Source organism: Vipera berus (assembly GCF_964194415.1).
Source record: "Vipera berus genome assembly, chromosome: 6".
Taxonomy (NCBI): domain Eukaryota; kingdom Metazoa; phylum Chordata; class Lepidosauria; order Squamata; family Viperidae; genus Vipera; species Vipera berus.
Window position 1 is genome coordinate 27,135,612 of NC_138208.1, and position 15,122 is coordinate 27,150,733.

A 15,122-nucleotide genomic window follows, 5' to 3' on the forward strand; every position below is an offset into this window, starting at 1 on the left:
TGTTTTAATTATTTAAAATTTACACAGTATTTCCTATAATGTGCTACAATTAATTTTAATTATCTTTTTGTCTTCAAGTAACTTTTTTATAATTATTAAGAAAATACAGACAATTGAAGACTAACCTCTTCTAACTGACAGGCTTTGATGACACTCTTATATCGGTATTCATCGTAAGAAACACCAAATATTATGTTTTCTTTAATTGTTCCAGGCATGATCCATGACACTTGAGGGCAAAAGGAAATTCTTCCACTGTGTTTAATTTTACCTTCTAAAGGTTCCAACTCTCCCATGATCAGCATTAGAAGAGAAGTCTGTTATTGAGAATGTTAGCAATAATTAATATTTGTTCATTAGGTCTGTACAACATATATACATCAAGTTCTACAAAACTTGACTGTTCTTATTTTGCTATTTTTAGACTAATGGGACATACCAAGATTACATTTAAGGAGAAATGTTTAAAGGTATGCTTAATTCTAGCACAAAGGGACGCGGTGGCTCAGTGGGTTAGGACACTGAGCTTGTCGATCAGAAGGCCGGCAGTTTGGCGGGTCGAATCCCAAATGGCCACGTAACAGAGTGAGCGCCTGTTACTTGTCCCAGCTTCTGCCAACCTAGCAGTTCGAAAGCATGTTAAAATGCAAGTAGAAAAATAGGGACCACTACGGTGGGAAGGTAACAGCGTTCCGTGCACCTTTGGCGTCTAGTCATGCCGGCCACATGACCACGGAGACATCCTCGGACAAGCGCTGGCTCTTCGGCTTTGAAATGGAGATGAGCCCCTAGAGTTGGAAATGACTACCACGCATGTGCAGGGGAACCTTTACCTTTTACCTTTAATTCTAGCACAGCTCAAAATGTACAATTATTAAAAACTCAGGAAAAAGCATCTAGACATTAGCATCTTAATTGCAATATTTCAACTTTAAAAGGCAAAAGAAATGTGAAACTGTCTGTAAGCTCTAAATCTGGTGCCTACCTGTGCCTTTTGAAAATATAATTGATTCATTATACAAATAATTTCTGCTGATCTTGCATTTCTTGATATTTATTTCAGCATTTTATTTCAGTACTAGTTTCTTCAGAAAACTATGGAATACATATTACAAAATCAAATGCCAAGAACCTACTTTAATTGGAAATAATAATCTACTAGCAATCAGCATATATCAACAATTGAGAATACATGTCAAAAGCAAATGCAAGCACCAAAATAAAAAAAATAGCTTTAAACAATTTTATGAATTATTTGAGGATTTCTATAGTTCTTCTTCGCAGAATTTACCACTTTTGACATTCTTAGCATGGAAATAAATATGAAGTCAGGCCCAGTATGAAAAACTATTGAGCACAATAAGAGTTAAAAAACATTATACTTTTCAAAGAATATCATTCCTTAAGCATCAATAGATTGGAAATGCCTTAAGTTTTAGATTCTCTTCATTGTTTTTGGGGAAAAAATCACAACTTTTATTTTGTCACAGTTTCATTTTTTTCATTTAAAAATATTTCAAATGCTGGGGATCTCCTCAACTATATTGATTACCAGTTGCAGAGGAAATGAATGGCACATTGCAATATTCAAAGATACAGAGCTCATGTTATTATAGGCAGAACAATATTTGTGTTTTAACTTCAATACTAGCCTACCTTAGTGTGTGTGTATGAATTAACATGGTTATATTTTATCAATCAGGCTTTTTTTTTTACCTTGCCTGCTCCAGTAGATCCAGCAACAGCAAGCAATTCTCCCTTTTCAATCTTGAAGTTGATGTCCTTAAGGACAGGAGTAAAATGAAGAGTGAAATTAGTGAAGAAGAGACCACCATTTGTTGATGGTATCTTATTATTACTATTCTCCTCTTTTGTTTTTGTAAAGATCTCTCCACTTCCCTGAAAGAAAAGAAAAGAAAGAAAGATGATCTTTCATATTGTAAAATACCAAAGAGTAATGTAGGCTTGTTTGTTTATATTTTAGACATTTGTCATACTAATGTTGCCACCTCCTATTTTCACCACCACAACAATATTGTTATTATAGATGGGTTTGGCTGAGTGACAATATAGCACTCTAACATTTTAGAATTTTTCTTAGATATATCAATACTTCTAATATTTATTTCATATCCTTTGTCGATTTCTTTACACCATTAAAATTATATATATATATATACTGTATACACATGCTGTAAGCTCAATTGCCTTTTGATCTAGTATAGAATCCTTCTCCCTCTACAAACACATTACTGGCAATTAAGCAATTTTGCAGCACACTTTTTAATTATGATCAAGGTTGATCAAATTTCCCTTTCCAACATGATCCAGAATTATGATTTGATGTAAATTGTGAATTAAAAGAAATTTTATTAATCTTTTCCATAAATCAATGTTATTTATTAGATTTTATCTCACTTTTATTATATTGTAAGTAACTCAAGACAGCAAAGATATATAATACTCCTTCCTGCCCCTATTTTCCCCACAATTATGGGGGAGAGAGAAAGAGGCTGGTCCAAAGTTTCCCAGCTGACTTTCATGTCTAAAGTAGAAATAGAATTCACAGCCTTCTGGTTTCTAAGCCAGAGCCTTAACCACTATGTCATTTCTTTTGATGAAAATATTGCATAGACATAGTTAATTGGATATATTATTGTACTCAAAAGTATTATAAGGAATATAACACAAGACTGACTAATAACAAAAATAATAAAAATAATACAATGCCAATATTTTATGACATCTTAGGTTCTTGGGAAGAACCAGTGCAACACCAGCTAAAGAAGTTGGATTTAGTTTGTTAGTTATGAACATATAATAATAATAAGGGAAGTATTTATCTTATCAGTGCTTTCTTTGTCATAGAATGCACTTGAATGGAGTTCTGGCACCTTTTTTTGATGGATTTTAGAAGTAACTTTTGAAAATTTGATGTTTGGTCCACATGGACTTGATAGCCCTGTTAAGCATAGCAGGTTGGCAGCAAAATCATTAAAACAATGCATGCGGGCTGCTTGTGTGTCAAGTCCGATGCATGCGTACTTTGTCTGCACTGGTTGTGATGGTGCTGCACGGCTTGTGATTGGTTATGAGGTCATGCACTGTTTACTGTGGGTGCCAACCGTTATGTTTCATTACACAGCTGACATGTGTGAATGTGTGTACAGTAACTGACTATGTGGAAAGGTAAATAATTTCTTTATTTTAAAAAAATCATTGGTGAATTAAAAATCCTTTTAAATTTTTAGTGGAAAAGTGTGACCCCAAATTTAAAAATGAAAAAAAAAATACTAATTACTTCTCAACCACCGGTCCTACTAAGAACTGAATATATAACTTTCTAAATAAAAGATTAAGAAGATGTGAGTTCCGGCACCTTTTTTCTTACAAAAAAGCACTGCATCTTATACCCTGACATGGAGAGGTTTGTATATAACAAAAATGCTACTTATTAGCATTGTCAGAATGCAAATCATTTTATTTCAGTAATAATGAACTAGTTGAAGTAGCTCCAACTGCTACTACCTACTAATCTGTCCATTTTTATATCATTGCCAAAGCCATTAAATGTTGCCATATTTTTAGGGTAAAGCTACTCTGTGAGTACAGTCAGCCTTCCTAGATTGTGGCATGGTGTCATGCAACACTAATCAAATTGTAGTATTACCTCATCCCAAAAAGCTGTTACTTTATCCAGTTCAAGGCCTGTGGTTGTTAAATTATATTCCAGTGTTTTGTATTCTTCTTTTTGCAAAAAATCCTGTAAATTTAATTGTTAGAGTTTTAAAGACAAATGTAATACAATATACTTAACTTTGGACATTAAATGGACCTTTTTATTTTCCTGTTCTCATACTAAATAATGTTAACTAAAAAATGGAAATGAATGACTATAAATAGCCTATGTATTCCAATGAAAATGTATATTGAAAGTTGTGACATGATATGGTAGGAAAATGTCAAGCAACATGTTTCAATATTGAAAAAAGACATCCTTATTATATTTGGTTTCTTATTACTTCTTAAATCAAAAATATAAACCAGACAAAATCACCTCTATTAATCCAATCTATGCCATAGACGCTTCCTATTGTAATGTGCTCTACTTGGGGCTGCCCTTGAAGAACAAGGGAAAGGGGGACATGACTGAAATCTTTAAATATATTAAGGGTGTGAATAAGCCTCTAGAAGGCAGCATTTTTAATATTAAGCAAAAATGAATAACTTCAACTGACAGGTGGGAAGTTCAAAAGTAAGAAAGTTTTATTACGGAAAGAGTAGTGGAGGCTTGGAACCAACTTCTAGTGGAGGTGGTGAGTCAATCATCTGAGTTTAAACACTCTTGAGATAAACACATGCCCATCATGTGACCATTTTTTTAAAAAAAAACCTCAAAGGGCAGACTCAATGAACCACTATGTCTTTTCTGCTCTCAGTTTTCTATGTTTCTATAAAGAAGCTATCATTGGCATGGAAAGGGCAGCATAGGCAGCAATATATACTGCTCAAAAAAATAAAGGGAACACTTAAACAACACAATGTACTGTATTTAATAGTAGGATGTCTTATCTTGTGTTCCCTTTATTTTTTTGAGCAGTATATATTTTTTCCTTAACAAATTTATATGGCTGCCTATCTTAATGAAATAACTCTGGGCAGTTAACAAAACACACACATAAAATATTAAATGAAATAACAGAGAATTTAACATCAGCTAAAGTTTCCCATCAAGTGCTCTCAAAACACAGAACAGGCCACAAGTACTGATCTCGACTAGCATAATGATCTCTGCATTTGAACTAGTCTTCAAGACTTTCCAGAAGATCGACAGGGTTGAGGCCATCTGAATCCAGAGATGAGGTTGTACCATAGGGCATGCACTAGAAAAATATAAACATGCTGGCTGGTTCCCACTAAATGACATAGTTCCACAGAAAAGATCTGTAATATATCTACTCTGATATAACTGGTGGAGTAGGCAGGCTCTAGAACCCATCTGTGAAACAATATCATAATGGGTATGCCCTGATATACTTACCGGTATGTGACCTTTGGGAGATCCATTGGTTGCCTATTGGCTTCTGAATATGATTCAAGGTGCTATTTGTCACCTACAATACTCTGACCCTAGTTATCTAAGACACCATCTCCTCTGGCAATCATCTATCCATCCAGCCATATACTATCAACTCTCTCCAAATCCAATACTGTCATCTGATGAAGCCTCAGATCTGGGCTTTTTCCCTCACTACCTACATCATCTGGAACACCCTCCTGGTGGAATTTCTGCCTGCTAAGTTAAAACTGGTTTCCCAAATAGCATTTAATAAAAATCAGTAAAATAATACCCTAACATATTTTGTATGATAAATTGACAAGATAAGAACCACAAAAGAATAAATTATACCTTGCATGGAATTAGATTTAGATACTATACCTGTATCTTGTTTATTGCTGCAATAGAATCATACCATGTCTGCACTGCCCAAGGGAACTGTCTAGTGACTGTCATTCGAAGAACAATGCAGTATGATATGGTAGTAAATATTTTTCTAAGAATAATTCCATGGCTCAGTGCATATGGAAGGACAGCCAAAAATACCACAAAAAATCCAGAGAAGAAGAAAGCTGAACTATTGAAGTATCTCACATATGCAGCTTTTCGAGTCAGCTTCAGTTCACTTCTGTAAAATGATAGGCAAAAACTGAAAATCTAATACAAAAATAGAAACTCTACATCTAGAATGGCATAACTCTAAAATATGAAACAATTATGAATGCAAATAAGGAAGTTTTAAAAGTTACACTAGTTTGGAATGTGTATTGGAACTGTGTTGAAAATGCAGCTGCCAATCTTTCATCAAACTGTATTTTACTTAATGTGCATCTCACCTCAGGATGGCACATACAATTCTCAATACCTAAGTTCCCCCTTTTTATTCATAACAATTAATCTGAATAATAGAGACTGACAAAAAGATTGCCCAGTGAGCTTCAGAGTTAGGTGGGAATTTTAAATTCAAAGAATTTGAATTTAATCTTATAGTTTGCATGAATCAATATTTTAACTGAAATACTGGGCTTACTGTTACAACAACACGGTACCTTCTAAGACAAAGTGAAGTTCTACAACTTCAAATTACATTTAAACCATCATTAGATCTAGTTGGCACGTTATGACGTATTATATTTGCTACTGCATCTGTTTTGCTGTCAAAATGCTAGGGATTTCATAAAACTATATAAGTCAAAGATAGGATAGGGCCAGAATAATTCTTTTCTTCAGATAAATATGGGTACGTCTGTGCTAAGGAAGAGTGATAAACATACACTATGAAAGAAACGAACAATGAAAGCAGCTTGCCTTTTGTGTGTCTTACACATTATCTCTAATATGGCTTTGAAAAAGATCTAAAGATTTCAAACTAAATACTGCCAAATAAAATAATTCAAGCATTTTGAGAAATTATCTCATTGCATTACTTCTAGAAAGAGGAGTCTTGAAATACACATTAACTGGAGAACGAAAGTACAGTAAATGTCTGCCCGTTCACTCATTAGAATGCAAGGACCTATGTTCAACAGTTCAGGAAACAATAAAGCTCCTTATTAACATAAGTCCAGACAGAAATATGTATAGTGAGATAATAAAGAAAAAGCAGTAGATTTTGTTTTAAAGCACCCTTTACTCCAGCAGAATGCTGCAGCAATAGGAAGTTAATCATTCAAAGAACATGCATCATCAAGGTTGAATTGAGAAGAAAAGCTCTTTCCCCAGAGATTTTAGTAGCTTGGAGTTGATATAAGCAGTCAAACACTAAAGCAGACTATGAAGAGTTTTAGGGGAGAAAATGCAGAACTAAATATCTGACTAAAGATAACAAATCAAATTCACTGTTGATATTTGGAACATGATAAGATAGGAGTGGGGAATTCTTTGCCTCAAGATTATGCCTAAACCAGGTATATTTAAAAGATTTTTATTGGGTTTCAATGGAGAAAAATAAGATGTAAATGTAGTATTATTTTTACGGTAAATAGCTATAGCACTTAGACTTATATGCCCTTTTGCAATGTTTTAAAGCACCCTCTAAGTGGTTTACAAATTCAGCTTATTGCCCCCACCAATCTGAGTCCTCATTGTACCAAGCTCAGAAGAATGGAAGGAGCTAAGTCAAACTTGAGCCGGTCAGGATCAAGCAATCGAACCACTGGCAATGTGAACAGAGTTAGCCTGCACTACTGCATTCTAACCACTGTGCCACCACAGCTCTAATTAGTTCCTTGTCCGAAATTTTATACTTTTCTAGTATTACATGAAAAATCAGTTGGACACTCTTCCAGTTAAACATCTTTAGTACTGAAATAACCATCTGATTAACAGGTGAAACAGTTACGGTATAAATTCATGGACAATTTGGAAAAAGTAAATGAGAAAGTTAAAGTTAAGTGGGTCCGGATTACTTACGGGAGCACCTGCTGCCGGCGTCAACTTCCCTTTGTCCAGTGCGCTCCCACAGAGAGAGCCTCCTCAGGGTGCCGTCGGTCAGAGAGTGTCGGCTGGTGGCCCCCAGGGGGAGGGCGTTCTCTGTGGGTGCGCCAGACCTTTGGAATCATTTACCGGTTGAGCTCCGGATGGCTCCTGACCTTCGCTCTTTCCGCCGTGACCTGAAAATTCACCTATTTGAACAAGCCGGCCTGGTCTGATGGGTTTGGGGTATTTTAATTGTAATTTTAATTAACCATTTTACTGCAATTGGGCTATTCTATTTAATTCTCATTTTAATTTTTGTATATTGTATTTTTATTGCATTTTATTGCCCTGTACACCGCCCTGAGTCCTTCGGAAGAAGGGCGGTATAGAAATTAATAAATAAATAAATAAATAAATAAATAAATAAATAAATAAATAAATAAATAAATAAAATAAAACACAAATCTGAAACAAGAGACTGACATTTTAATGAATGAAAATTAGAAATGGGTACTACTTTTCTTTTTTAAAAAGCAATTTAATACTGACAATGTATAAATGTATAAAACTATTAAAATATTTTTGAGAAATATCAATTAGAGCCTCACTGCCAATACTTTTCTATTTCTATTCTGACTTCCTTTTATTTATTTCATTCTTAAATATTGTATTTCAAGATCACACTATCAAGGTATACTTGATCTTCAAATTAGATTAAATTTCTTTTACTTTATAAGATTTATACAAGCTGGTTGTAATTTTGGCATTCTTTCTATTTTCTAAAGAAGTATAGTTCCTACTAAATTTGAACTGCAGTTATTATTTATAATTTGTACACTGTGTACCAGACACTAAGTCTCCAAGTTTTCTTTTTAAAAAACAGAATATAATGGCACACCCAGTTCCACAATAAGCACCTGAAGGCAGGACAAGAAGAAATGGATGGAAACTAATTAAGGAGAAAAGCAACCTAGAACTAAGAAGAAATTTCCTGACAGTTAGAACAATTAATCAGTGGAATAACCTGCCTCCAGAAGTTGTGAATGCTCCAACACTGGAGGTTTTTAAGAGACTGGACAACTATTTGTTTGAAATGGTATAGGGTTTCCTGCCTGAGCAGGGGGTTGGACTAGAAGGCCTCCAAGCTCCCTTCCAACTCTATTATTATTATTATTATTATTATTATTATTATTATTATTATTATTATTATTATTATTATTATTATTATTATTATTATTAAAACATTTTAAAAACCCGTCATCAATCCAGGTCATCCTGATGAAAAAGGAGTTTTGAGGTCACGGCGAAAGGACTGGAGATCCGGGGCCATCCGGAGCTCAAGGGGGAGTTGGTTCCACAGGGCTGGTGCTCCCACAGAGAAGGCCCTCCCCCTGGGGGTTGCCAGCCGACATTGTCTAGCCGACGGCACCCTGAGGAGGCCCTGGCAGCAGACGGTCCTGCAAATATCCCGGGCCTAGGCCATGTAGGGCTTTAAAGGCAAGTACCAGCACCTTAAATCTCACCCGGAAGACAACCGGTAACCAATGCAGCTCACGCAGGAGGGGTGTAATATGGGAGTATCGGGATGCTCCCATCACTACCCACGCGGCCGCATTCTGCACCAGCTGGAGCCTCTGGGTGGTCTTCAAGGGCAGCCCCATGTAGAGAGCTTTGCAGTAATCTATCTGAGAGGTAACGAGTGCATGAGTGACCGTACGTAGGGCATCTCGGTCCAGATAGGGGTGCAACTGGCACACCAGGCGAACCTGGGCAAATGCCCCCCTGGCCATGACTCCAATATGATCTTCAAAACTGAGTCGTGAGTCCAGGAGGACGCCTAAATTGCGTGCCCTATCAACGGGAGGTAACACCTCTCCTCCCATAACCAAAGATGGAGCTTCTTGGACAAGTTGAGATGTCAGTACGTAAAGCCACTCTGTCTTGGCCGGGTTGAGCTTGAGCCTGTTCTTCCCCATCCAAATCCGTACCGCTTCCAGGCAACGGGACATCACATTGAGGGCATCGCTGGGTTGGTTCGGGGTGGAGATAAAAAGCTGGGTATCATCAGCATATTGATGATACCTCACCCCGAAACCACGGATGATCTCACCCAGCGGCTTTATATAGATGTTGAACAGGAAGGGCGAGAGTACCGACCCCTGAGGCACCCCACAACTAAGGGGCCTAGGGGTTGACCTCTGCCCTTCTGCCAACACCGTCTGCGAACGGCCCGAGAGGTAGGAGGAGAATCACCATAAAACGGTGCCTCCCACTCCCAACCCCTCAAGACGTCGCAGCAAGATACCATGGTTGATGGTATCAAAAGCCGCTGAGAGGTCTAAAAGGACCAGGACAGAGGAATAACCCCTGTCTTGGGCCCGCCAGAGATCATCCACCAGCACGACCAATGCCGTCTCCGTGTTGTACCCGGGCCTGAAACCCGATTGGTATGGATCAAGATACTCAGTTTCCTCCAGGACCAAAGGGAGCTGCCATGCCACCATGCTCTCAACAACCTTCGCAAAGAAGCGAAGGTTGGAGACAGGACGAAAGTTATTTAAAATAGCTGGATCCAAGGCAGGTTTCTTGAGGAGGGGCCTTACCACTGCCTCTTTCAAGGCGGCAGGGAAGCACCCCTCACTCAAGGAAGCATTGATAACTGCCAGGAGCCAGCCTCGTGTAACCTCCCGAGCCGCATAAACCAGCCAGGAGGGACACGGGTCCAACAAACACGTGGCGGCACTTAATTTCCCCATGATCCTGTCCACTTCATCCAGAGTCACAGGATCAAACTCTTCCCAAATATTATCGACCAAACCCATCGTTTCCCCTTCATCAGATACTGCCCAATCAGAGTCCAAGCCAGCCCGAATCTGAGCGATTTTATCCAACAGATACTCACTAAACTCCTCGGCCCGTCCCTGCAAGGGGTCCTCTCCCGTCCCCTGATATTATTATTATTATTATTATTATTATTATTATTATTATTATTATTATTATTATTATTATTATTATTATTATTATTATTATTATTATTATCATCATTTTCTGCCAAACAAATAATAAACTATTTATTAAGGAAAGTATAGAGTAATCATATAATATTTATGGAAATGACTCATAAAATAATTCTAAACAGCAAGTAATCTAGTCCCAGATACAAAGACTGAGAAAAGTTCCTATTCAAAAATATGGACTTTTATTGTTTGTCTAAATATTTCAGCACAGAGGTAGAATTAGACAGGAATATGAACAAATGATTATTTTCTGCTTCATTGACATTTGATCTCCTTTTAAAAATAAAAATCCTGTCAAACGATATAGTTAAAAAAACACTTTAAAGAAAACCTAAAAATATGTTCCCTAGAGTTCCATGCCAACAGCTCCTAAATGTTAGCTGACTCCAACAAACTGAGGAGAGAAGGAAATGGAAAACAGGGCTCAAGTTTAAAATCTTTCCATTTATATCATTATTTTTGATCAATCTAAGAATAAATTGCATATGGCTAAAGTTTAGTTTCGTGCTGTATATCTCAGTTTCAGATGATATGAAATTCAAAAGAATTCTACACAATCTAAATCAGGGGTCCCCAACCCCAGGCCATGGCTCACTACCGAGCTGCCGCCTATTCGGAAATGGGCTGTACAAGAGGCAGGCTTGTGCAAACATGCACATGAAGCTCAATCTGCAGTCCAGCTACGTGGCATGTGTGTGGACATTGACCTGCCACTTGCGTGAGTTGAGCTGTGCAGGCTCACACGTGTGCACCAGCCTGCCATTCACACAGTCTGGTTCCCCTCTCCCCGCCCCCTCCAGCCAGGCCATCAAGCTGCAAAGGTTGGGGATGCTGATCTAAATGACCTTTTGAAAGATGACTTCTATTATATAGTTGATTTCCAGATAAAAATATAAGAACCAGGTATGATTCCTAGGGAAAGTGATTTTTATAAAGATCTTATTCAGATAGGTCATTATAACATAGACAAAGACAGCACAGCACAGCAGGTAAAAATAATTGTTTGGATCAGCATGACTCAACAGTTTTATTACAACCAGGATAAAATGATAATTATTCTTACAAATTAAACTTTTATCTCATTTTTGGGTTACACAACATATGTGCCATGCATGTAAGATGGACAAATATAAATACTTACTGTCGCAGACTTTCAACCATATTTTCCATTGCATCTTCCCAACAATAAGCCTTCACTGATTGTATATTATCTATCATTTCTGAGGTAATTACAAGTCTTTCATTGATCTTTCCGGCTCGCTGATCTCTGTAGATAATTATGTTCTATATTTAATACTTCATCATACTGAAAATTTGGTAAGCACTTCACACAATATTCTATCAATAAAGTTCTATTCATGCCATAAACCAGAAGTGTACAAAAGATTGTACTTTTTTGTCATTCTGGTAACAAGTTCGTAAAATACTTTAAATATCCTATGATACTGTTCAAATGATTCTTCAATACTTTTAGAAAGCTGCACTGTATAGATGTGCCATTATGTAAAACTGAATACAAAATACAAAGCTGAAAATCAATAATTTATTTGAGAACAGTAGCATTATGTATATATGTAAAAAGACTAGCACGGTGTGTGTCTCTCTGTGTGTGTGTGTGTGTGTGTGTGCGCGTGTGTGTGTATGTATGCAGTGCTTTTTTTGTAAAAGAAAAAGGTGCCAGAACTCACACATGTTATACAACCCGCCTTGCCTACCCTACAAGGTTCCATCCAAAAAAGGTGCCGGAACTCCATTCTGAGCGTTCTATGAGAAAAAAAGCCCTATATGTATGTATGCATGTATGTATATAAAGGGATGCGGTGGCTCAGTGGGTTAGGACACTGAGCTTGTCGATCAGAAGGTCAGCAGTTTGGCGGGTCGAATCCCGAGTGCTGCGTAGAAGAGTGAGCGCCTGTTACTCATCCCAGCTTCTGCCCACCTAGCAGTTCGAAAGCATGTAAAAATGCAAGTAGAAAAATAGGGACCACTACGGTGGGAAGGTAACAGCGTTCCGTGCGCCTTTGGCGTCTAGTCATGCCGGCCACATGACCATGGATATGTCCTAGGACAAACGCTGGCTCTTTGGCTTTGAAACGGAGATGAGCACCACCCCCTAGAGTCAGAAACGACTAGCACGCATGTGCGGAGGAACCTTTACCTTTTTATGTATATAAACTGCCCCACTGCCCTGGAATAAATTTCTACTGAGTCTATGAAACATTTTTCTGAACTTCGTTTAACAATAAACATTTAGCAGTATATTGAACTCCATGTGGAAATAGCAAATAAGAGTAGTACAAATATAAGTTTTGTTGTGCATAAGGGGAAGTTTCTTATAGCACAGCCCTACAGGCAATCATTCATGCTCCTTGCCATTTGGAACTTGAAAAAGCAATGTAAAGAATAGTGTAAGCCCTAAAGTAGACCTAACTTAATTTTTTTTAAAAGATGGGGGGGGGGAATGTTTATTGTTAAACATTGAAGGTAGTTTTCTGGCTTCTTTACTTAAGAAGCTCTGTACAACTTTATTACAGCATTTATTCAGCAACAGTTCAAAGTTACAATGATGCTGAACAAAGGGATTAAATCCTTAAAGTTATGAGCATTGCAGCATTCATGTGGTCACGTGATCAAAATTCAGGCACTTGGTAGCCTGCTTACACTTACAACTGCTTCAGTACTTCAAGTCTCCCTACTCCCCTATCTCCCCCCATCTATATCCTGTTGGCAGCCTGCATGCTCCAGTCTCTGTTGCCCTTGCTGAACTTTCACAATCCTCTTTCTCCCATTGCTGACCAAATATACATGGCATGGCCTTTCGTGAGGCATCTTCTGGCCATGTGAGGCTTTCTTCACAAGGTTACACACAGGGGTCCTCAGGAAAACTGGGAGAGATGGTCTGATGTAACCAGCAACTGATTCATGAAGGGCCTGGGTGAGGCATGCCTCAGCAGCTGTGAGGGCTAGAAGACAGTGAAAGCCAGCTGTGGCAGTAAAGTGCAAGATGGCAGGGGGATCAGAGTGCAGGGTGGTGAGGATGACTACAGCTGGGACTACCTGTGGTGGCTGAGCTTTTCACCATTCTGCTGGTGCAGCTGGAGCTTCCTGGGGTTGCTGCATCTTTGTGCCATGGTACAGATCAAGGGCTTCTCGTGGCCCCAGAGTCAAAAGAGGGCTGCTTGCCTGCATACAAGGCAGGATGTAGGATGGCCAAAAGGGCAGAAAGGTAGAGGAGAGATGCAGTTGGGCAGAACTGCAGGGAAAGAAGTCCTTTATCTTATTAAATTAAATTAAATTTAAATTATTAAATTTAATTATTAAATTAAAGCCAATCATTTTAAAGGGTTAGGGAGGGGAGAGAATGGTAGGGAGGGGAGGGAATCGGGCTGTGTTTCTCCAGCCAGCTGTCAGTCTGGGCCTATAACGGTTCCCGGTGAGATGGGGTTGGGGGCACGGACTTTTGGTTCCGTTAATACTGGGGTGGGGTTGCAAATCCCCACAATGATGGGGAATGGCAGCAGGCAGTTACGCGGAGGGCCGTATCAACATCTGGGATCACGCCCCCGCTGTCTTCGAACGGTGACGTGCTCCGACCCTCCGGTTGGCCCCCTTTTATCCAGGATTGATGGGGATCAGGACCCTGGGCTCAGGCTTGTGTATTTTAATGCCAGATCCGTTGCGAACAAGGCTCCCCTCATCCGTGATCTGATCGAGGAGGAACACGCGGATCTGGCATGCATCACAGAGACCTGGTTGGGCCCAGAGGGCGGTGTCCCTCTGATTGAGTTGTGCCCTCCGGGTTTCTGTGTACTACACCAGCCGCGGGCTCAGGGTAGGGGCGGTGAGGTGGCGGTGGTTATTCGGGAGACCTTATGTCCGAGGGAGACCACCGTTGTACAGATAGGCGGGAGTGAGTCCCTCCTCTTGAGATGTGGCCCTCGGGCTCAGTTGGACCTGTTGCTAACATACCTGGCACCCAGCTGTGTGGCAACAGCCCTGCCCGAGCTGCTCGACACCCTCTCAGGGTTGACGGTGGAGTTCCCCAGACTCATTGTTCTGGGTGACTTCAACCTGCCTTCCCTGGGAGTATCGTCAGAGTTAGCTTGGGAGTTCATGGCCTCCATGACGGCCATGGACCTGACCCAAGTAATTCAGGGTCTGACTCACGGGAGGGGTCACACTCTCAACCTGGTTTTCTTATCTAGACAATGGTTGGATGATCTGGGAGGGGGCTTACCAACTATTGTCCCCCTGTCATGGTCCGATCATTATCTCCTGCAGCTGGTCTTCCGCTATGTCACCCCCCGCTGCTGGGCTACGGAACTGACCAGGTGTTTCCGCCCCAGGCGCCTAATGGACCCTGATCGGTTCCAGATGGCGCTTGGGTCTGTTCCTATCTCCCTCACTGACAGCTCGGCCGACGCCTTAGTGGATGCCTGGGAAAGGGCTGCCACTGAGGCACTCGACCGTGTTGTCCCCTTGCGACCCCTAACCCGACGCAGATCCCGGTGGGCTCCATGGTTTTCTTCGGAGCTCCTGGAGATGAAACGTCGGAGACGGGGTCTAGAGTGCTGTTGGAGATCCAGCCGATCTGAGCCTGACCGATTGCGACTAAGAGCCTTTACAAG

At 39.6% G+C, this 15,122-nt stretch overlaps 1 protein-coding gene across 1 annotated transcript in view; it reads right to left on the reverse strand.

Moving 5' to 3' along the window:
* The window catches only part of CFTR (CF transmembrane conductance regulator), a gene marked incomplete at its 5' end in the record, with an annotated part of 124,153 nt that overhangs the window by 76,386 nt on the left and 32,645 nt on the right, over nucleotides 1-15,122 (reverse strand). The window contains 5 exons of the mRNA XM_081331953.1: nucleotides 126-317; nucleotides 1,717-1,899; nucleotides 3,671-3,763; nucleotides 5,441-5,687; nucleotides 11,636-11,761. Of these exons, the coding sequence (XP_081188079.1) occupies nucleotides 126-317; nucleotides 1,717-1,899; nucleotides 3,671-3,763; nucleotides 5,441-5,687; nucleotides 11,636-11,761 (841 nt within the window). The remainder of the gene's footprint in view (nucleotides 1-125; nucleotides 318-1,716; nucleotides 1,900-3,670; nucleotides 3,764-5,440; nucleotides 5,688-11,635; nucleotides 11,762-15,122) is intronic.